The sequence below is a fragment of the Loxodonta africana genome, chromosome 6 (assembly GCF_030014295.1).
Source record: "Loxodonta africana isolate mLoxAfr1 chromosome 6, mLoxAfr1.hap2, whole genome shotgun sequence".
NCBI classification, from domain to species: domain Eukaryota; kingdom Metazoa; phylum Chordata; class Mammalia; order Proboscidea; family Elephantidae; genus Loxodonta; species Loxodonta africana.
In genome coordinates this window covers 27,014,331-27,035,181 of record NC_087347.1, presented here as the reverse complement: position 1 = coordinate 27,035,181, position 20,851 = coordinate 27,014,331, and the positions used below count along the sequence as shown (strand labels likewise).

Here is a 20,851-nt window from a genome sequence, read left to right as displayed (position 1 = left end):
GAATATAGCCCCTATTACCACAGTGATAATCAGCTCAATAACACACTCTTTATTGGCTTTTTTTTCTTCCCTGTCTCCCTCCTTTCCACTATCTTACTCTGGCTACCTAGGTTTACCTCTCACCTGAATTATTGACACTTAAATTCTTGTCTCAGGCTATGCTTTTGGGGAACCCAAACTAAGACACTTTGTAGAAATGACGTGCAGTTTTGTACAGAAAGCTGCACTTTAGAGAGACAGCACAGTCGTAGCTCGTGGAGAGTAAGTGCAGTCGTGGCCACAAACGAAATGGCCAGGGGGAGGGTGTAGAAAAGAGGGCCAAGGACTGAATTGTGAAACACCGCAAACCATCCCAGCCCTCCTTTCCCAGAGTAACATCTGTCCACGCATTCGCCGCGCATTTCAACCATCCTTGAAGCCTCAGAAACACCCCTTGAAGCCTCCAGAAAGACCCCTTTTGTTACTACGCCTGGGCCCAGAATCGCCTTAAAGCCCCCCTCCTCCCCTTCAGGCACTTATCTAACTCCCCCGTCTCCCCTGAGGCAGAAGAGGCAGGACTCTGCGAGGGACGCTCCTCCCCTCTCGACGACTGCGCGGGACGTGCCTGCCCTGCGTAATGACGTCGGCGAGCTTCGCGCGCCGGGGGAGGATTGGGAGCCGCGGGCCGATAGGCGCCGAGGTCTCCGGTAACCCCGGCTGGGCGGGGACAGGGCAGGGAGCCCCCCCCCGCCCCGTCCAGAGTGCTGGGTCACGGCCCGGACCTGGAGCGGGAGCCCTAGAGACGCTCGGTACTCGCTTCCTCTCCGAGTAGGCTGCGCCAGGCCCGGCGATGGAGTTTCCGGACCTTGGGGCTCACTGTTCCGAGCCGAGCTGTCAGCGCTTGGGTGAGGAGCGGAGCGCGCGGGGGCGGGGCCGAAAGGGGCTCGAACCTCAGGTGAGCGCTAGGTGGGCGCGGGGCTGGCAACGCCCGGGGTGCCGGGCTCCAACTTGTGGGCGGTGCCTAAGGAGATGGTGCGCTAAGGAAGGGGTACAGCTTGTTACAAATAGAGTGGGGCTGTAAGGACAGCGTTTCCGTTGCCCGGAACGGCAAGGCTTGAGTGATGGGAAAGGACCCGAGGTCCCGCTGGACCCGCAGCTGAACCCATTCCTTGCAGATTTTCTGCCGCTCAAGTGCGACGCTTGCTCGGGTATCTTCTGCGCAGACCATGTGGCCTACTCCCAGCATCGCTGTGGATCTGCTTACCAAAAGGTGAGGGGTCACAGGAGGAGAGAATGCGTACAGAACCTGGAAAGGCCACTGCTTCCGTTTTCCTCTCCTTTATCTTTCTGAGATTCATTGCTGGTGAACCTTGTGCTCTCTCTCGTGCGTTTGTGCGCGCTACACCTAGGAGCTGGGAGGTTCTCTCAGCACCAGAGATTTGCTTGGGCTGGGAGCAGGCCTCAAACTGATCCCTGCCCCTTGCCTTTAGGATATCCAGGTGCCAGTGTGCCCACTCTGTAATGTGCCTGTGCCTGTGGCCAGAGGGGAACCCCCTGACCGCGCTGTGGGGGAGCACATTGACAGAGACTGTCGCTCTGATCCTGCACAGCAAAAAAGGAAGGTAAGCAATGGAGAGTAGCCACGACCAGTCCAAGCTGGGACTGCAGATGCCTGGGAACCTGAAAGCTGCTGCGATGGGACTGGGGAAAGAGGCCAGTGTGTCAGCCAAGACAAACTTTCCCATTCCACCTCAGATCTTCACCAATAAGTGTGAACGCTCTGGCTGCCGGCAGCGAGAAATGATGAAACTGACCTGTGATCGCTGTGGCCGAAACTTCTGCATCAAGCACCGTCACCCACTGGACCATGATTGCTCTCGGGAGGGGCCTCCTACCAGCCGGGCAGGGTAGTTGAAACCAAGTCTTCTAGTTCCCTTTGGGACAATCTCATCCTTTGGAAATTGACTTAATGCCTATTGTCACAAGTTTGGCTTTGGCTAAGGGAGTCTTTCAGCTTCCTTTTCAAGTCCACGTCTGCCAGTCCTGATGTACAGCCCAGGATGTTCTCTCAGACTCTGCAGGAACTCCCCTCTTGATTTCCTGGGTGGCTGGGTAAGGCCTAGGGGGAGCTTGCGAGCTGATTGTTTGGAGGCATGCTAAGAGCGTCTCTTCCCTACAGACTTGCTGCCATCTCCAGAGCACAAGGTCTGGCTTCTACGAGCACCGTCCCCAGCGCAAGTCAGACCTTGGCTTCATCTACCTCTCCCAGCAGGTAGGTCTGCCCATTTCTTCACTTCCTTTTTTTTTTTTTTCCTTCACACCTCTGACTTCAACTTCTTGAATGTCTGCCACAGAGCCACAATTCATTCTCCATCCCGGACAGCCCCTCCAGTGATTGCTTTGCAGAATGGCTTGGTGAGTTAGGGAGAGGTTGGATGGACAGACATAAACCCACAGAGTAAAGTCAGTAGCAACTGGTCTTCTCTTTCCTCTTGCAGAGTGAGGATGAGGCTCTGCAACGAGCCCTGGAACTGTCGCTGGCAGAGACCAAGTCCCAGGTCCCTAGGTACCTACTTCTGGTGAAAGGGGGAAGGTGGGTGGTGGGCAAGGCCTCAGTTTGGAGGGGAGGGGGTTAGAGCTTTAATGTCCTCCACAAAATGGGGACAGTACTAATACTAATCATCTACCTGGTAGGGTTGTTGTGGAGATTGAGTTTTAGTAGCCGGAAGTGCTCAGCAAAGTGATGCCTAGCACAGATCAGCTGCTCATATTTTAGGTATTAATGTCATCCAACTTGAACTCCTCCTCCCTCTCAGTTCTCAGGAGGAAGAAGACTTAGCGTTAGCACAGGCACTCTCAGCCAGTGAGGCGGAATACCAACGGCAGCAGGTATGACAAGGGTGGCATAAAGATGGGGTCCTGCTGCCGGGAGGGAGGAAGAAATTGTTTACTTGTTTTCTTCCACACGGTGGAGAATTTGGAATGGTGGTTATGCTTTTGTTTTCAGTATGACTCCAGACCACGCTGAACTGCTCTGAAGGGCTGTCCCCTCGTTTCCTTGACATCACGCCCTGTCTCCCCCTCCTTTCCCTCTCCTTGCTCCAGGCCCAGAGCCGCAGCTTGAAGCCGTCTACCTGCAGCCTGTGCTAGGGCCTGGGCTTGGGGAGGGAGGATCAACGGAGGAGGACTGTGGCCCTCACTCGTCTAGGGTCCCCAGGGAGAGGAGGCTCTGAGCAGCCTGGAGTGGAGAGACAGGCAGGAGTGATGTGAAGGCCGCCTCCTGGAGCATCAGGAGAAACAGCCGGTGGAGCTGAGCTTACAGAGGCCTTGTGAGACTCTCCAGCTGCAGGGGAGAGAGTGGCTCTAAACTGTGCCCTGGCTGGGCCCTTGGTGGATGGCGGGCAGGTCCTCCTCAGCCCCTGTCATCATGTCTTCCCCCTTACGCCAGGGTTGCCCCCACGTGTAGTAGGCAGGGAGGAGCCTGGGAAGAATAAAGGATCTTGGCAATCAGTAAAGCATCCAGGTCTATGCATTTCTTTCCCCTCTCCACCCAGAGCCACAAGGGTCTTGTCAGGAATGCTCACCTGACCTCAGGTGGAGGCCCACTACAATGCCCCACTGCCACAAAGCCACAGTGGTCACAACACAGTCCACACTTTTATTTATCTAAGGAAGGCTTTTTCTGAAAGGCCCCTTTGCCTCACTCTAGCTAGCACCATGCCCCAAGGCCAGGATGAGATATGCCAGGGAAAAGGGATCTATGTTATTTCCCTCTAAGCTAGCAGCGAAGTGACCACAACTTTTGTCACCGTGCCATGGTCTGGGGCTTGGTGTCTTCTGAGACTTCTTCCTGTCCCTGCTGCTGCAGCTGCCACATATCAGCATACACCCCACCTCGGGATAGCAGAGCCTCATGCCTGGGACAGAGAGGAAAGCATAAGCCCCAAATATCAGTTTTATCTTAAAGCTCGTCACTACCGGCCAAGAGGGAGGACAAAGGGGACGAGTAAGGGAGAACCCTCCAGAAACCCCTCAGACTTCGTAATGTTTTCCTGGAGCTCCAACAGGGACCCTGCCCTGTTCATCCCCAGGGTCCCTTACCGTCCTCTCTCCACGATGCAGCCATCCTTGATGACAAGGATCTGGTCAGCATTAACCACAGTTGAAAGCCTGAGAAGTCAGACACCAGTTACCCACCACACTACCAAAAGCGGGCTCACTCTGCTCTGCTTTGGAGTGGAGGTCCTGTACCTGTGTGCCACAACAATAGTGGTGCGGTTGGCGCAGACTTTGGCCAGAGAGGCCTGGATGGCCCTCTCATTTGATGTATCCAGTGCTGATGTCGCCTAAAGAGAGGATCTGGGTTAAGCTGCCCCTGCTGCCCAAGACCTCCAATGGAAGGAGGATGCAGGTGGTTACTGGGCCTCAAAAATAAAAAGACTCTTGTTGGACCTTAGCAACTGTAAGGTGTGTTATGAAACCTGGATATGTGTTCTCTATCCTGGGTGGGAACCGGGTCCAACAGGAGTGGCTGGGGCAGCAGGCAGGGGAGGAGGAAGGGGAAGGAAGCCAAGGACCCTCACCTCGTCCAGCAGAATGATGTCAGGAGCCTTGAGGATGGTGCGAGCGATGGCAACACGCTGCTTCTCCCCACCGCTCAGCTTCAGGCCCCGCTCTCCCACCTGAGTCTCGTACCCTGTGAATGTCCCCAACCTCCTTCAAGTCACACGTAATAAACTTGGTTTCTGTCATCAGATGAACAAGGAAGGAATGGAACAGGTCCACACTGGGTTGGGGCAGGGGCTCTCTGCGGGGGACCCTCACCTTCAGGGAAATTCAGGATGGAATCATGGATGCCTGCGGCCTGAGCAGCGGCCTCCACCTCATCATTGCTAGCTGTGATACGGCCATAGCGGATATTGTTGGCGATAGTGTCATTGAAGAGGACAGTGTCCTGGGGCACGACTCCAATGTGAGACCGAAGAGAGATCTGGGTCACCTGTGGCCAAAAGACCATACGCTCATCCCTTTGGGACACCCTCAGCCTAGAAGGCAGGATGGGTTAGCAAGAGGCACGTGGGATGAGAAGCCCTGGGTCAGAGCCCTGCCATCACCACCCCAATCCCAGCGTGGGTAAATCACTCAACCATCCTGAGTCTGTTTCATCATCTGTGAAAAGAAAACATACTTCCTCTACCTGCTTCATTGGATTGCTGTGGAAGAGCTCTGTACCTGGTAGACACCACACAAATCATTCTCACAACTGCTTATGGGCTAGAAAGGCTGGGACTTCCCGCCCCAGCTCTTTGCAAGCTGGTATCTTCTATTCTCTCTGGATGCCCAGTACCTGCCACCCTTCACCCCAACCCACAGACTCCTAAATCCCAGTCTTCTCCCAAACTCCCTTACCTGGGAAATGTCCTGCCCATCTATTCGGATGCAGCCAGAGCTGATGTCATAGAAGCGAAACAGCAAGCGCAAAACTGTGCTCTTCCCGGCCCCAGATGGGCCTACCTGGTGCATTGGAAACAGGGAAAATATTCTCAGGCCCATTGGGTTTTCAGGCTCCCTCTCCAAGAGGCCACTGATGTCCATGGAGGCTGCCACATTCAGTCCTGTGACTCGTCACCATGGAGCTCTCTCTGATTCCCCAGCCTGGGGAATGAGGGAAGCTCAAGGAGTCTGGGCCAAGTGGCTGGGTGTCCTCTCACCAGGGCCAGAGTCTGTCCAGGCATCACAGTGAAGGACACGTCCTGTAGGGTCTCCCGCCTAGAAGGCAGGGTAGGCGTGGTCAGCAGAAGTGCTGCATGCCCCATGCCCACTTTCATCACCAGAGCTACTAGTGGGCCCTGTCCCGCCCCTGCCCACGCTGTCTTTCCAGGTAGGAGTGGGCTGAAGACCAGGGATTCAAAGCAGGAGATGGGCAGGAAAAGTTACAAATGAACAATGGGCAAGGACAGAGGCAAGTGGGAGGGGCTCACCCATCACCATAGCTGAAGTGCACGTTCTCAAACTCAATCTGGCCCCGCTGAAAGCGAAGGGGCCCTGCTCCAGGAAGGTCTTTCACCTGGGAGGGTGCCACTGAGTGTCACCACTATAGGCCTGGTATTCTCTAAACACAAGAATCAGGCTCCCTGTTCCCCAAGCCCTACTCCTCTCTATACTCACCTCTGTCTCCTCTTTCAACAGGTCAAACATGTTCTCCATGTCGATGAAGTTGGTCTGGATCATCCTGAGAGAAGAAGGGTGGTGGCTGGGGCCCCCTGGAGGAGCTGGGGAAATATCAATGCACCCTGAAGAGGTGAGGGCCAAGGATCTGATTACCTGTAGTAGGTGCCAAACCAGTTGAGGGGCATGTACAGCTGGATGATGTAAGTGCCAAAAAGCACGAAATCCCCAACCTGTGGAGACCCAGAACAGAGGACCACGTCACCCACCATAGGCTGCAGGCTGCTCTTGTCACCCTGCCTACTTCCCACCCAGGAGCCTGGTGGTGCCCAGACTTAGATCCTGAGCCCCTGTTTCCCCATCCCCGGCACAATCCCCAGCCTCTCTCCCATGATTTTGCCTCACCTGCAGCTTCTGCTCACTGACAAAGTAAGCACAAAGCAGGGAGCCAGCAAGGAGCCCGAGTCCAATCACCACATTCTGGGTCTGATTTAGTAACACAAGTGAAGCGTTTGACTTCCACTCCAAATCCTGAGGGCAATATGAGGGAGGGAGGGACGTCGCATACACACTGACCATCGCCAAGTCCAAATCTGAGTCCAGAGGTCTCCAATCTCACAATCCAAATTTTACTCCTCCTAGCACCAGCAATTCTGCAAGGCCAGGTCTTCGCTCTCAGCAGGCCTCAAACTGGCATCCTCACCTGATACTTGATGATGGCCTCTCGATAGCGTTCCACTTCATATCCCTCTGCATTGTAATACTTCACCTGATGAACACAAACCACTGTTGTTCAGCGTGGGCATAGTACTCGCACCAGGATCTTTCCCTCCAGATTCCCAATCCCTCCTTCCCAATTTCAAACACCACACCCACATCCCCCAGCCATGGGGCTCAGAAAACCCTCATTGGCCCGCGTGGTCCCCAGCCACACTCCTCCAAGATCTCCCTGCCTCACACCACTACCTCCGGGGCCTCCATTACCGTCTCAAAGTTTATCAGAGAGTCCACTGCTCGTGCCCGGGTAGCGTTCTCCTGGGTGTTCATTGCACGGCGAAACTTGGTTCTCCACTCTGTGACTACAATGGTCAGGGCTAGACAGTGACCGGGGAGGTAAGGGAGGGAGGGAGAAGAAGAGATCAAGATCTCATTTCTAACAACAGGGACCTCGTGTAGATATCTGCTACCTGTGCTAGAGCACCATGGCCCAGATTTCAGAGGAATAAGGAGCAAGTTTTAAGCTCTCGGAGAGAAGGATCTAGGCCCGAGACGTCTTTGTAGCCTGTTCAAAACCTCATGTGTGAAAATGGTTTCAGTGAAGCAATGTAAGCAAGCTGCACCTTGTTATACAAATGAGGTTTTTCCTTAAGCTAATGTGCCCAGGGTGCCCTTCCCCAGCCCTCCATCCAAGCTGAGCTAAAGCTTGTTTGGCAGAGGAGGAGACCCACCCACCATGTCACCCTGAATAAGAGTCCAGGGAGATGTTTTCACCAAGCAGCACTCACTGAGATAAAGACTCATGCACAGGAACACAATGAGGCCAAACCAGGCATTGAAGAACATGCTGAAGTAGATGATGCCAATGATGATGTCGGCCAGCGTGGGGATGACGTTGAACACCAGGTAGCTAGGAGGATAAGTCAAGCAACAAAGGAAGGTGGGCTCGGATCAGCAACTCTGCCTCTAGGAGTTTCAGTGCAGTGTTTTAACAGTGAGACTAAAATCATTTTAAATGTTCTCTAGGGGGATGGCTAAATGAACCACAGCCTGCCCAAACTACGGAATTCTCCGTATCGATTATAATTAACAAATCTTTACACACGGATAGTAAACTAACTCTGTAATGTTTCGTTAAGTGAATAAACCAACTCTGAGAATAAAACCTATCTCACGACACCACATATCCTAAATAAACCTGCATGATACTACAGTACTTCTGTCTGTCTCCACATGGTATGTCCATAAACGCAAAAAATGCAGAACTCAACATACTAAACTAAAAGAGAGAACCTCTGGGGGGGCGAGGGAAATTCCAGAGATTTTCTCTCTGTCCATGTTTAATCACTATGAAAGCATTTGTACGTTAACCTTATAAAGGAACAAATGGGGGGAGGGGCAGCTCCTCAGGCTGGGTCTGTTCCCCTTCTGACAGTCCTTCTGCTCCTACCCTCTGCCTGGCTCCCTTCCCACTGTCCTGGCACCTGAGCAGCCCTGTGACACTGGACGTGCCCCGGTCCACGATCCGTAGCACCTCCCCAGTGCGGCGTCCCAGGTGCCAGCGCAGTGAGAGCTCATGCAAGTGGGAGAAGAGGCGCAGCTCCATCCTTCGCGAGGTGAACTGCTGCACGCGGATCCACAGGAACGTGCGCAGGTTGCTCACGAAGCCTGCGGGGAGCCAGGCAGAGGAGGCCTCAGAGGGGACTGGGGCTCAGTGAAGTCAGCCCAGCACCAGGAAGAGAGAGGTTTGAGGGCACAAAGGGGCCTGGGGGGAGGTGCTCAGTAGAGGCACGGTGAGGAGGGCATGCCTGTGGGAGGAGGGGGCCATGCCACCCAAAGTGGGCAGGGAGTCCCCCTCATACCTGTACTGCCAGTGCCACCCCCCTGAAGGAACTTGAGGAAGACATAGGTGGTAACAGTCTGGGCCAGGGAGCTCCAAGGTGCCTTCTCAGTCAGCAAGTTCACTGGGGAGGAAACGAGTCAGAGCCTGCTATGGCACCTAGGACTCTTCAGGCACCAGTCACAGCCTCTTTCTCAGCACCCAGCTCTGTCCCACCTCCCTAGGTTAGGGCCAGCCCACCCATCAGGCCAATAAAAGACCAGTGTGAGCTGGCACCCCTTCCCTGGAACTCCCCCTCACCAATGTCCCTATAGAGGATGGGGACCAACACGTTCAGTCCCCGGTCTAGTCCCATGAGCCCCAGACAGAAGAGCACAACCAACTGCAGCACTGGACTCCCCCGAGGCCACAGGTAGCCACTCAGTAGGCGGAGCTTCCTGCCAAGGTCTCTCCAGGTAGACCGTGGTGCCCACTCTGCTGACCTAATCTAGGATGGTGAAACACATGTGGGAGAAAAACGCAGAAATCAAAGTAGTGCACTATAGCCAGAAATCACTGAAAGCCTCTAGAGAAGAACGTGTGATGCATGGCTCCCCCGTTATCTTAGACTCACAAGCGATCCCAGATGGGGTCAGAGAGGCTAACAGGTCACAAACTGATATTTAGAAAAGAATGAGTTCGCTGTGGGGGAAAGAAATGACGGTAGGGAATGAAAATAAAATAGACCCCAGGGTTCAGTAATGCCAGTGTACCTGGCTTCTCTCTACATCTCCATCCTCTCCGTTGACCTGCAAGGTGTAGGACTGGGGACGAAGTCCAGGGGCCCAGAACCCCAGGACAAATAGCCCTCCAGAGACCACATACCGAAGCACCCAGAGGCTAAACTGGACCTAGAATGCAACATATGTGAGAATAATATTAATGAGGACCAATATTGCATTACATTACTGATTACTACTTATATCGCTGGGGACTGGTTATGGGGACACATCCAGGTCCTCCCCAGAGCCCAGCACTTAATAGGGTTTAAAAAAAAAAAAAAAACCCCACCAGTGACTCAGCACAGGCACGCCCCACCAGCTGGCTATCAGCGCCCAGGCGACACCCGCCCCTCCCCTCTTTTGTTCCTTAGAGGCAGGCCAAAGCATGGAGCCAGAATAATTAGACATGCAAGTACAGTCCTTCTTCCCAAGGCCAGCCAGCAGTGCTTCCCCTCTCCCACCAGATTCCTCACCTGCTGGCCCAAGTCCGTCCTCGCCCACCACCACTGTGGGCTGTTCCAGGACACCAGGGCCAAGTTCTCAGCCGCAAATGTCACAGTCCAGAGAAGCAGGAGTCCCGGGCTGTGACTGAGCTTCATCCAGACACCCATCGCTAGCCTCTGCCGTGCCTGGCTCCGCTCCACTATGAGCAGCCCCAGGCCACAGGCGCTGGTCAGAGTCCCCAGGACGGAGGCCAGCAGTAGATAGCCTGGCAGCGGGGCCCCTCGGGCGGTACCCACCCGGCCGGCCAGTCCAGCTAGGGGCAGCGCCACCTGAAGTGCGGCCAAAACGAGCTGCACCCCGTAGAGAGCGACGCAAGGGCCGGCCCCCCAAGACAGCGTCTCAGCGCCAGCGGGCCGCTCCCGACGCTTGCAGGGTAAGGCCAGCACCAAGGCCAGAGCCCCCAGGGCCGTCAGCGTCGAGGGCACGAGCGTGAAGAAGCAGCAGGGACTCAGGCCGTTCTGCGTCCAGACCAGACCCACGGGCCCTTCGGCCTCGCAGTAGTTGCCCACAGTCACCATGGTAATACGTGGTCGCCGGCCCAAGCTGCGGGGTCTGAGGGACGGCAGAACGGGGCAGGCCGCTCGGGGCGGGGCGCGGACACCAGAGTGTCTCGGGTCATGGAGCCCCCGAGCGCCTGGCCGCGGGGTCGCGGGGAGGGACGCACGTGGACCTGGCCACACCGCCCACTCGCTTCGCGCAGGCGCCGCCGCCACGCACTCACGCAGGGCGCGTACGCCGCCTCCGCCTGTCTGCCCCTAGCACGCCCGCGGCCCGGGACCCTCCAGCCAAGCGCGCGCCGGTAGAAATGCCCAGCTTCAGCGTCCAGCTCGCGCGCGACCCTACTGCAACGGCCCCGCCCACCAGGCCCGCCCCCAGCCCCGATCCACGGTCTCCGTTGGCCAAATGTTTCCGAAGGGGCGGGGGAACGCGTTGCACGGGAAGGACGCAAAACAGAGGGGTTGAATCGGCTTGGTCACGTGTTCAGGGCGGGAAATCTGACCGCACGTCCCGCTGCAGACCTTGACCTCCAAGGAAGCGTGGGCCAGAAATGGTCCTCCTGCTAGCAGGTTAGCTCCGTCTGTCCAACGACTGCACGGCCCTACTTTCTTCCAGAGCCCTAGCTCCCTGGGAGATGACACGCACCCTGCTCCTCTTGTCCCCAGAATCTTTGCAGCGTGAGAAAACAAGCCGAAACCTGGTCAAAGTCCCTTCTTTATTAAGGGTTATCAAGCTGTACACGGCCCCCACCCGGTTCCACTGTGAGTCCGGGCAGCTCAGTTCACCACTCAGCGGACCAGAGCTGAGGGAGGGGTGGATCAGAGGGCAGGGACTGAGTTCCAGCATGCAATGCGGCAACCCAAAGCCTAGGCCGAGGCCTCCTGTCGCCCCCTTCCCACCTCTAGGGGGCAGCGGGATACAGGCCAGAGCTCTCTTGCTGGGAGGTAAGAACGGCCGAGGGCACACTCCAGTGCAGATGGTGGGGGATACAATAAGCAGCAACAGGGGCCTTAGAAGGCCTCAGCCTCCCAGGAACCCATCCCAAAAGTTGGAGGGGGAAGCAAAGAATTTCGATCCTGCTCCTGTGATTTACAAACCTTCCCTCTTAGTGTCAAAAGGTAGTGTGTGAGGGGAGCTGGGAGCTAGGGCATCCAGCCCAACACAAAGCAAAAGCCGAACAGAAGGGGAGCAAGTGAACAGAAGGGGAGCAAGCAGCACACACATGCCAGTGATGTGCGGAAGCAGGAGAGGCGAGCAGGCTGCAGCGCTGGGAGAGCACTGAGGTGAGGTAAGGGCCACAGCCTGAGCTGCTCATCTGCACAGGGCTGGAGGGCACTGGGCTTGAGGGCCCAGGCCCGAACACCCCACTCCAGTTGGCACAGGTTCTTCCTGCTTGGCAGCTTCTGTGGTGGGCAGCCCTCTGGAGAACTTGTAGGGGTGAATGCAAAGGTGGCAGTACTGGGGCTGGGCTGGGGACCAGTTTCTAGCACCACACTCTGAGCCAAGGGGCGGCGTGGGGATGAGGCTAGAGTCCTGTGTGCCCCTGATTTCTAAGCCCCAAATTCCTCTCCTAGGGCTGTGGCAAGCCCAGTGTTGGCACCTCCCTTGGCCAGGCACAGACACACAAACACCACACACGTGGAGCCAGGCAACACTCAGAGGAGCCCCCATGGCGGGCGGTTGGGATGGCAGGGCACCAGTGGCCTCCATCCTGGGGCGTAGGGACCCTCCTCAGCCTTATCTACACCTGTGGAGAGAAAAGGGTTGGTAGTGGCGATAGTCTTCAACTATTTGCTTACCCACACAGAAGCCTGAGGATAGGGAAAAGAAGAACCTGATTTTGGAAAGAGAAGGGAAGAAAAACTCCAGCCCTGGACTCCATAGCAGTTGGGGGAAGAGAGGAGTGTATCTTAGAGGGGTACAGTGTAGTATCTCCACACTGGAGGCCCGTCTTCCTTCACATGAGAAACTTCTGCCTCAGCCTGGCAGTTACTAGTTCTAGCAGCTTCTCAGGCCCTGGAACCCTTACCTTATGCACCTGAGGGGGTAGCTCATCCTCCGAGCCCTCCTCAGGCACAGGCTCTGGATGCCTTGATGCTGACTGCCCATCTTCAGCCCATCCTCCAAGGGGCAGCCGGGAGAAGTGAGAGGGAGCCCGGGGCACTGTGCCAGGATCTAAAGAGGCAAGCAAGCCAACTCTTAGAGCAAACGCAGACAAATAGGAATAAGAGGAGTTCTGGGGCTGCTGGGGGTAGGGGGAGCTAGTCTCCTTGGGCCTGATCCCTCTGACCTCTTTCTGCCCCTAGAGAGGGCCTGAAGAGCTGCCCTCCCCTGCAGACTCTGTCTCCTCCTATACCCCCAGTGGATACCTGTGATGCCCCCATAGCGCCTCTGGAAGCCCCCCTGCAGGGCAGTGGTCTCAGGTGCTCCAGGCCGGGGTGTAGCACAGGGATAGCTGGCAGACCGGGGGATAGGTTGGGGAGCCCGAGCGCCCTCTCCCCCATCTTCAGGGGCGCTCTCCCCACTCTCATCACTCTCTCGGCGGTGCCATACATGCCGCTCAGGTTCCGCCTGGGCCTGCTGCTTGTGGAGCTGGAGAAGTGGGGGGCTCATTAGTAAGGAATAGAAGGATGTCTGTCTGAAACAGCTGCCCCCACTATGGTGTTGCCAGTTCCCACTTAAACCCTGTCACCTACAATCCCTGTCCCAGGGCACCTGTCATATTAATAATGTGTAGCATATGTATGATGTTTTACAGGTTAGGTTCTCAGCAGATCCCTGAAAAAAAGCCTGTGAGTAGGGCCGTCTTATCACCTAGTCATTTGACTCAAGAACAAATTACTTGGGGTCTAAGTGTCAGACACTCTTCTAGGTGCAAGGGATACAGCAGTGAACAAAATGCCCCTGTGGGGTTTATATACTGGTAGTGGTGGTGGCAATAGAAGATAGACAACAAACAAATAAATAAGAAGCAGATATAGTATGTCAGGAGATGTTAAGCACTACAGAGAAAAAAAGAGCAAGAAGATCTGAGGGGGTGGGCAAGGGAGGCTTTTACTCAGGGCGGTCAGAAAATGTCTCACTGAAAAGGTAACGGCAGAAACCAAATAAGGAGAAGGAAGGAATCATATGGCTATCTCAGGGGAAGAGTAGTCTATGCAGGGGAACCACAAGTATGTAAAGACCCTAGAAAAGAATAAAGCTTAGCTAAAAAGGGTATCTAACAAGAGAGTATATGTGGGAAGGGAGATTACACAGCACGTAAATAGCAGAGAAGGGATTTGAACCCAGGTCTTGCTTCTTCAGATCGCAAACCCTCTAAAACTATTTTCAGCTGCCACCTGGGTTCTGTGGTCCTGTGCCTTCCTGCCCACTCACCTGGTGCATATAGAGGGCGTGCAGGCTCATCTCGGTGGACGCATATTCTGACAACACCAGGCTCTGCAGCTGTCCTTCCCACACACTGCTCCCGGAGCTGGCTGTTCTGGCATCTACCCTGTCCCTCCCAGCAGACAGATAGCAGTCGTCAACATTTCTGAGACCTATACAAGTTGCTGAGGGCTCCTGCTATGGCCTCCCGTCTTGGCCCACCTTTACTCACCCAGAGCCTGTCATGGTGCTGGGAGCTCGGCCTGTGGCAGCCTGACCAGGCTGCAGAGGGGAGAAGGAGCGCAGGGCAGACGCAACTTCAGCCCTGTGCCGGGAAGCCTGCAGGTCTCTGGGCAGTGGCAGGCCCCGGCAGGATGAGCCGGCTACCACATTTGCGATGAGACTCAGTGGCTATGAAAGAAAGGGGCAGGTGGAATTCTCAGGGCAGGAGTGAGGGCTCTGGCTCCCCTAGTATTTTGCACCTTAGGATACAATGGCATGGCCGGAACAGACAAGGAAACTGACAGGGCAGGCCCTTCCACCCCGAGCCTGATTCTCAACTCCCAGCTTCTAGCACCCCCTCCACCCATCATCTCCCAGTCCCCAGGAACACACCTCAGACTCAGATTGTAAGGACTGGATAGATGTAAAGAGGGCATTTTCAGGGAGCAGACCCCCTTGGGCAAGGCTAGCAGCTGCTCCGTCCCGCTGAACCTGTTCCTTAAGGAAGCCCAGGAAGGCCGTGCTCTCACGCGGTGGCTGCCAGCCAGGGTTAGTGATGGCAAAGTGCATGAGCGACAGCTCTGTCTTCCCGTCCTCAGCTTGCTGGTACACTGAGGCCTCTGTCTGCCCACCGGACAGCCACTGCACAGGGGAAAGACAATGAGCAGGATTGTGGCCTGTCCTCTCACAGGGACCCTTTTTCTAACTTTCCTGCTTGGCGGGGGGAGGAGGGTGGAGGGAAGGGGCTTGCCTCTGGAGGACAGAAACTGCAATGCACGGTCATATCTTGTCTAAGGGGCCTGGTACCCACCCCAGGAGTGGCCACATGCAGGGACAGTTGCTTGGGTTGAACGACTGCTAATGGATGCTTGACCAAGGGTACAAGGCGAGGGCTGAAATCCAGCCCAGGCTCCTGTTTACCAAGCAATGTGTGCCCTGGTACATGGCTGCCCAGAGGCAGGGCTGCCTTTTTGTGATTTGTCAGCTCAGAGGGACTACCTTCTGGCAGTTTCCCAAAGACACTGTACATGTCAGCACTGTCCCTCTCCACCTGGACCCCTCCTCCTCAGTACCTGGGGATGCCCGTGCTGGCGAACATCCATCTGAGCAAAAGAGCAGGTATCTCCAACGCCGACAACCTCCACAGTGAAATTGCGGAAGAAGTCTATAATCTCCAGGGCCCGTGGGCGGAGGCAGAAGATGAGGATGAGGGGTGTGACAATGGGGCTCAGCAACTCCTCCAAGATGAATACCTAAAAGGAAGGGGACTGAGGTCACAAAAGAGCAGGCAGGGAGCCCAGCCCTCCCCACCGAGCCATCATCCAGCCTCTAGCAGATCCTAACTCCATCTCCACTCACTGCCTTGTACTGGAAGAGCTGGGCAAACTCGTCCCGGGTCTGCGAGCGGTGGGCATTACCCTGCCAGTGGTCAGGCATGTAGTGGATATGAGCGAGGATCACGCGGAGCAGCTGCTCGGGGCAGAACACCATGTGCTGGTCTGGGATGAAGGACCTGGGGGAGAGGGTCATGGTGAAATGGGGGCCCTGCCTGGGAACACTAGTCTGCTTGTTCCCACCTGTTGCCCAGGCCCACCTGCACACGGTCACAGCGACCCCCAGGAGTGTGACGGTGGTGAGGACGTGCTCCACAGCCAACACATCTTCATCATAGATGGTGAGGGCAATGAGCACGGCCAAGATGGAGCCGGCGAAGAAGGCGCCATTCTTGGCCAGCAGTGTTAGCAGGGGTGACAGGAAGCAATTCATGTACTTGGAGGCGGGTTTGTAGCCGCGGCTGAGACGGGACTGAAGCTCATGCTCCAACTCATTGAAGTGGCGGAGGTAGCAGCGGCCATACAGCGACCAGCAGCGGGCTCCCAGGGCCCCCGGCTCCCGCTTCAGCACCTCAGCGTAGCTGAAGAAGGCATAGAGGATCTGCCAGATGAGGATGAGAGGGCACAACAGGAAGTTTGCGATGCCAATCCACAAGATGCGGTTGCTGAGGCGCTGGGCCAGCTCTAGCCGTTGCCCCCCACGTTTGTACTCCGCCTTGAGGCTCCATTCATTGAGAAACAGAGAGCCAGGTCCCCAGAAGAGGATCAGCTCGAAGTTGTACTTGAGACCACGGGTGAAGAAGACGACTTCCCCGAGGCCGGGCAGGCGGAAGCGCAGAGGCAGGAGGGATTTGTTAACCAGCGCCACCATGTAGTTCTGGAAGCGGAGGATGCGGTGGTAGATGTCCAGCTCCGTCAGTTCCCGCTTGTGGATGCAGATCTGGTGCTCCTTCTGCGTCTGCACGATCCGGGCCTGCACTTCCTGCCACGTGCAGTACGGGAGGGCAGACTGCAGGGTGGAGTGGGGTGGGAGGAGGCAAGGTGTGGAAGGTGGGGTTGCTGCTCAGCCCCTTAAGCTGTGTTAGCTGTGATGCTCAGGGGTCATGTGCTTAGCTGATTGGAGTCAAAGCAAATGCACCCTGACCTGTACCCCTAATGCCCAGGAATACATCCCACTCTCCCCAAGCTGCAGAAGACATCCTAGGCTGTTGTGCTAACTGCCCAACTCCCCAGTCTTACCATGGGGATACGCAGAGCATGCAGGTAGAAGGAGTGAATCTCCCAATAGCAGCAAATGTTGTAGATGAACTTGATAAGCCGGTGGATCCAGAAGACACCAGCAATCACGAGGATGATGATAAGGGAGCCATTCTCCTGAATCCTGGTGGGAAGAGAGAAGGGGTGGAGGCTGGGCCTTAAGGTGTCTTGGCAGACATGCTACTGTCTCAGAAGATTCTGCTAGGCAGAGCCTGGGTCTGTTCTGGGGTATGAGCAGCTACCTCAATACTCCACTCCATTTCTCACCTGCTGGAGCTCTACAGACTCTGATGCTCTTTGACCTGTAGCCTTTACCTGGCACTACAGACTTGGGCAGGCAAAAAGGCGTCTGGCAGAGTGACCTTGACAGGCTCAGTAGGGTGAAGACTGTGGTTCACCATCTTGTTGGCAAATAGGATGTCGTAGTCCACACAGCTGACCAGGAAGGTGGTGAAGGCAACCACAAAGAGGAACTGCCTGGGGAGTTGGGGAGAGGGAGCACAGTCTGAGAGTCAGGGAGGCACCAGTGAATAATATGGGCTAAGAGAAGAGTCTAGAAGCAGCAGAACCATATCAGTGATTAGCCTCTGGGGAGATGGAAGGCCTGGAAAACCCCCAATGGGCCCTCCCTACTGCTCAGGCCCAAACCAGCCTATTTTTTTCCTTCTTTCTCTTAACCTCAGACCCTGCAGAATCAGTCTGTTTTCCTCACCTCATGGTAATCTCTGCCACTCCCTACTGTACTCTTTCAAAGCTCTAATGATTGAGGTCTCTGGCCTCCCTACTCCCTGGTTTCCTTTTGAGATTGAAGTTAGAAATCCTTTAGGGATTTGCACTCTTTCTTACTGAGGGAGAGCTTCCCAGCCCCTGCCTCTTTGGCAGTGGCACATGGCTCCTTCCTCTTAGAAGACTTGCTGCCTAGCAGCAGACCTAAGATGCAACCCAGGCAGAACAGAGGCATTTTTCTCAATTAAGTGGCTGGCATCTCTGAGACCTTCTGATTGGACCATGCCCATTCCACTGGAGCTCTGATGACTGATCAAAATTTGAGCTCTTTATGGAAGACGGGAAACCCTGGTGGCACAGTGGTTAAGTGCTATGGCTGCTAACCAAAAAGCTGGCAGTTCAAATACACCAGATGCTCCTTGGAAACACTATAGGGGATTTCTACTCTGTCCTATAGGGTTGCTATGAGTCAGACTAGACTCAACTCGACAGTAACGGGTTTGGGTTTTTTTTTTTTTTTTGGTCATGGAAGAGGTAGGACTTGGAAAGCTTTCTTTATAGGGGAGGTAAGTAAGGTGAGGCTGTACGTTTTGGTGCCACATTCAGTCCCTGAACTATAAAGGTCTATAGAGTTTTGATCCTGGGACTGAGTTTCATTGGCACCTAGGGCCAGGAGAGAGTATAAGAAAAAGAAAGACTGAGATATACTCCTTTACTACCTCATCTATCCCTTTTGTATACTTACATGAGCTCAAAGATCTCCCCGATGAGCATACAAGTGAAGCCATTCTTCTGATGTAGATTATAAACGTGTAATCGTTAAGAAAAAGTAGTTGGTAGAGGCAGCAATTAAGCGCACAGACTTTGGTGTCACACACCTGAGCTTAAGTCCTACCTCTCTGACTTTCTAGCTTTATGACTCCGGCCAAGTTACTTAACCTCTAAGCTTTTTTCCACAGTGGTATACAAGGAATAACAAGGCCTATCTTTTAGAATTATTAGATCTAAAACAATACAGGCAAGATACTTAACACATAGCTGACATAGAATGAGTCAAAAGACATGAATTATTAGGATTATTAGGAACTCATCAAAAAGGAGAATCTCCCTTAGAGAAGTTACTTATAAATTAACACCACAAAGTGCAAGGTACATAGCTCTCAGAAATTGTGGGGCATCATTATTTTTAAGGATCATTGTTTCCCCAGCCTCTCATCCCCGTTCCAGGGATTAGAAACAAACTCACCCCAACTTCTCATCAGAGACCTGGCCTAGAGAGAGGCTCAAGATTCTAAAGTCCCAATACAGTCACAAAGGATATTCGAGAGAAGAAGAGGTCAAGGTTTTCAATGTGGTGCCAAGGTGCTGTGGACACAAGGGCAAGGATGTAAGAGCCCTGAAGGAACATCAGCCCCTTGCTCCCTCAGTGTCCCCCCCCCCCCACCCCAGTCCCCATGTCCCAGCTCTGGATGTCATGTCCAAGAACTCACACTTGCTCCCCTCAGGGACATGCACCAACAGGTCTTCCTCCCCTGGAGGTGAATCGCTGTAGGAGGCCTCTAGGCGTTGGTATTCAGTGTCAAACTGCGCCATCACCGCCGCCCCCTGTCCACCTTATCCACCTGCCAGTGATGAGGAAGACGAGACCCTGGTTCAGGCCCAGAGGCTGTCTGCCTGCTGGCCTGCCTACTAGGCCAGGAATGAGAAGGAATCCTTGGGCTTTGTCTCCACTACTAGGCTCTTTGGGCCAAAGGCAGGGGAGAAGGAGTAACCCAAGGAAGGCAGTGAGCTCAGGGCTTGGGAGACCTTAACTGGTCAGTCATTCCCAGAGCTTTTACTGAGTTTCAGTTTCTGCCTTGCTGGCCTGAAGCCAGACTCTGCCCTTTGAGGGACTGTTTTGCCTTCTATTCAGTGGAGAGAAGGGGCCCTCCCGCTCCCCTCCTAGGGAGACCCTGGTCTCCCAAGAGACAAGCAGTTTGGAAGCACTTAGAAAACAAAGGTTTGAAATAAGCACATGACCCTACCAGCTCCATGGACAGTGTCTGCTCCACTCCAGCCGTCGGTGCCCTGGCTCTGCAGCTGCTGGAGGAGAAGATGTCAGGCCCCAGAGAGTGGGAAGTGGGGACAGAAAGGCACTGAACTCTCCCACTCACTCCCACCTCCCATTAAGAGGAGGTCAAGCATGGGGCAGGGAGGCTGCAGTGGGGAAGAAGTGCTGTTTCAGCCTAGGAGTATCAACAGTTTCTCTGGCTGTATGGTCCATTCAACTCAGGGTACCAGGAAGTGACTTACTGACCTGTGGAGCCTGGGTCAGTGTGGGCCTGAAGTCCAGTGGCCCCTCTGGACTATTTCCTCATTGTCCCACCTCAGCTTCAGAAATAAGGCAAGCATCTCAGGGTCCAGAAAGCCCCAAGCCCAAAACCCAAGAAAAGTCTTTTCTGAGGCTCTTTCTAGTCAACCTTTCCCTGCTTCCCTAGCACCAAAGATTCAGCAGACAGGCATGGCTCTTGAGGGGAACTTTCTCACTGGATCAATGGAGACCCCAGATCCCGTATGAATTTGTAGGTTCTCTGGCGCCAGACATGATCTCAGTGGCACTCACCCAGTTAGTACAGACCCCGGGGGCGACGAGTCTTGGCCCAGTCTGGCCCCAGTGGGACTCTGGATTAGGGAGAGCCCTGAGTCCAGAGGAGATGATCAAGCCCTCAGAGAAATCACCACTCACCGGGTCTGGGTGGACTCTGGGCCCGTGGAGCCTCGGCTAGGCCTGGGCTCAGGGGTTCCTGCGGATGTTGAAGGAATCCAGCCGGGCCTACAGCCGATAGCCCGGGTGGGTAGAGGTGCCTTCCCACATCCAGCCGCCACGACCTGAGCCCCAGGGTCGCCTGGCCCCTGAACAAGGGCTCAGCTCCCAACAGCGGACAACCTCTCGCGCGGCCCCGCCGCCAGGGCGCGCCCCCGCCATCAAAACATTCTGACTGCGCGTCCCCGCCCCGCCCGCGACGCCCCTTCCCCCGTTACCCGCCGCGAGCTCTCTTAGGGCTCCGTGGGCATCCCTGGCTCGCCTCGGTCCAGGTCCTGGGATTTCAGTTACCGGTCTAGTGTTTCACCTCAGGAACGGTGACCCGGGTGATTTCAGGGGCTCGCTCGGCTCGGCTCGGCTCGGCCGGACCCTGAGCGCTAGGCCCGGCGTCTGCCAGTCACCGTCACCCGCAGCCAGCCTGGCCAATGAGCATACGGGGTGGAAGCACGACGGCCAATTCTCGGCTCTGAGGACGGGACTAAAGGCTCGAGGCGGATCTGGCACAGTCAGGGAACCAATACTGTGCTCTACGAGCGGCGGGGCCGAGGTACGGGAGATGTTGTTTGTCCCCTTCGCCGCTCCGTAGCGACGGGACTGTCGTGTTACAGAAGTGCAGGCCTCGAGTTGTAGACGTGCGTGCCGCTCGGCTCCCGGGGATATTTGGTGCAGCTGG

At 55.2% G+C, this 20,851-nt stretch overlaps 3 protein-coding genes across 8 annotated transcripts; 1 reads left to right on the top strand and 2 right to left on the bottom strand.

Moving 5' to 3' along the window:
• Nucleotides 1-630: 630 nt before the first annotated feature.
• ZFAND2B (zinc finger AN1-type containing 2B) lies at nucleotides 631-6,896 on the top strand. Of its 3 annotated transcripts, XM_023541349.2 has the most exons (10): nucleotides 631-884; nucleotides 1,155-1,249; nucleotides 1,470-1,601; nucleotides 1,735-1,886; nucleotides 2,159-2,251; nucleotides 2,334-2,394; nucleotides 2,478-2,545; nucleotides 2,796-2,868; nucleotides 6,169-6,280; nucleotides 6,790-6,896. In XM_023541349.2, exons 1-9 carry the CDS (start codon nucleotides 830-832, stop codon nucleotides 6,274-6,276), a joined length of 837 nt encoding a protein of 278 aa, XP_023397117.1. In that variant the 5' UTR covers nucleotides 631-829; the 3' UTR covers nucleotides 6,277-6,280; nucleotides 6,790-6,896. The 3 variants fall into 3 exon arrangements, with proteins under 3 accessions (XP_023397117.1, XP_003406102.1, XP_010600254.1); XM_003406054.4 differs by lacking the exons at nucleotides 6,169-6,280; nucleotides 6,790-6,896 and adding an exon at nucleotides 3,085-3,668 and having other exon boundaries at nucleotides 633-884; XM_010601952.3 differs by lacking the exons at nucleotides 6,169-6,280; nucleotides 6,790-6,896 and adding an exon at nucleotides 2,987-3,668 and having other exon boundaries at nucleotides 633-884.
• ABCB6 (ATP binding cassette subfamily B member 6 (LAN blood group)) lies at nucleotides 3,618-10,634 on the bottom strand. The gene is made up of 19 exons (XM_010601947.3): nucleotides 9,939-10,634; nucleotides 9,457-9,594; nucleotides 9,005-9,191; nucleotides 8,727-8,828; nucleotides 8,349-8,532; nucleotides 7,653-7,774; nucleotides 7,132-7,241; nucleotides 6,851-6,916; nucleotides 6,553-6,678; nucleotides 6,304-6,380; nucleotides 6,148-6,211; nucleotides 5,961-6,046; nucleotides 5,691-5,748; nucleotides 5,389-5,493; nucleotides 4,804-4,978; nucleotides 4,563-4,675; nucleotides 4,231-4,325; nucleotides 4,081-4,149; nucleotides 3,618-3,896 (listed from the first exon to the last, which is right to left on the bottom strand). Exons 1-19 carry the CDS (start codon nucleotides 10,485-10,487, stop codon nucleotides 3,785-3,787), a joined length of 2,538 nt encoding a protein of 845 aa, XP_010600249.1. The 5' UTR covers nucleotides 10,488-10,634; the 3' UTR covers nucleotides 3,618-3,784.
• Nucleotides 10,635-11,164: 530 nt separating this feature from the next.
• ATG9A (autophagy related 9A) lies at nucleotides 11,165-20,451 on the bottom strand. Of its 4 annotated transcripts, none has more exons than XM_010601931.3 (16): nucleotides 20,397-20,451; nucleotides 19,400-19,457; nucleotides 18,866-18,997; nucleotides 18,697-18,740; nucleotides 18,121-18,185; nucleotides 16,965-17,126; nucleotides 16,632-16,773; nucleotides 15,653-16,401; nucleotides 15,418-15,571; nucleotides 15,132-15,311; nucleotides 14,452-14,700; nucleotides 14,069-14,247; nucleotides 13,846-13,963; nucleotides 12,837-13,059; nucleotides 12,497-12,642; nucleotides 11,165-12,214 (listed from the first exon to the last, which is right to left on the bottom strand). In XM_010601931.3, exons 3-16 carry the CDS (start codon nucleotides 18,966-18,968, stop codon nucleotides 12,209-12,211), a joined length of 2,520 nt encoding a protein of 839 aa, XP_010600233.1. In that variant the 5' UTR covers nucleotides 18,969-18,997; nucleotides 19,400-19,457; nucleotides 20,397-20,451; the 3' UTR covers nucleotides 11,165-12,208. The 4 variants fall into 4 exon arrangements, with proteins under 4 accessions (XP_010600233.1, XP_010600237.1, XP_023397047.1 ...); XM_010601935.3 differs by lacking the exon at nucleotides 20,397-20,451 and adding an exon at nucleotides 19,672-20,339; XM_023541279.2 differs by lacking the exon at nucleotides 20,397-20,451 and adding an exon at nucleotides 19,672-20,339 and having other exon boundaries at nucleotides 19,400-19,454.
• Nucleotides 20,452-20,851: the final 400 nt, after the last annotated feature.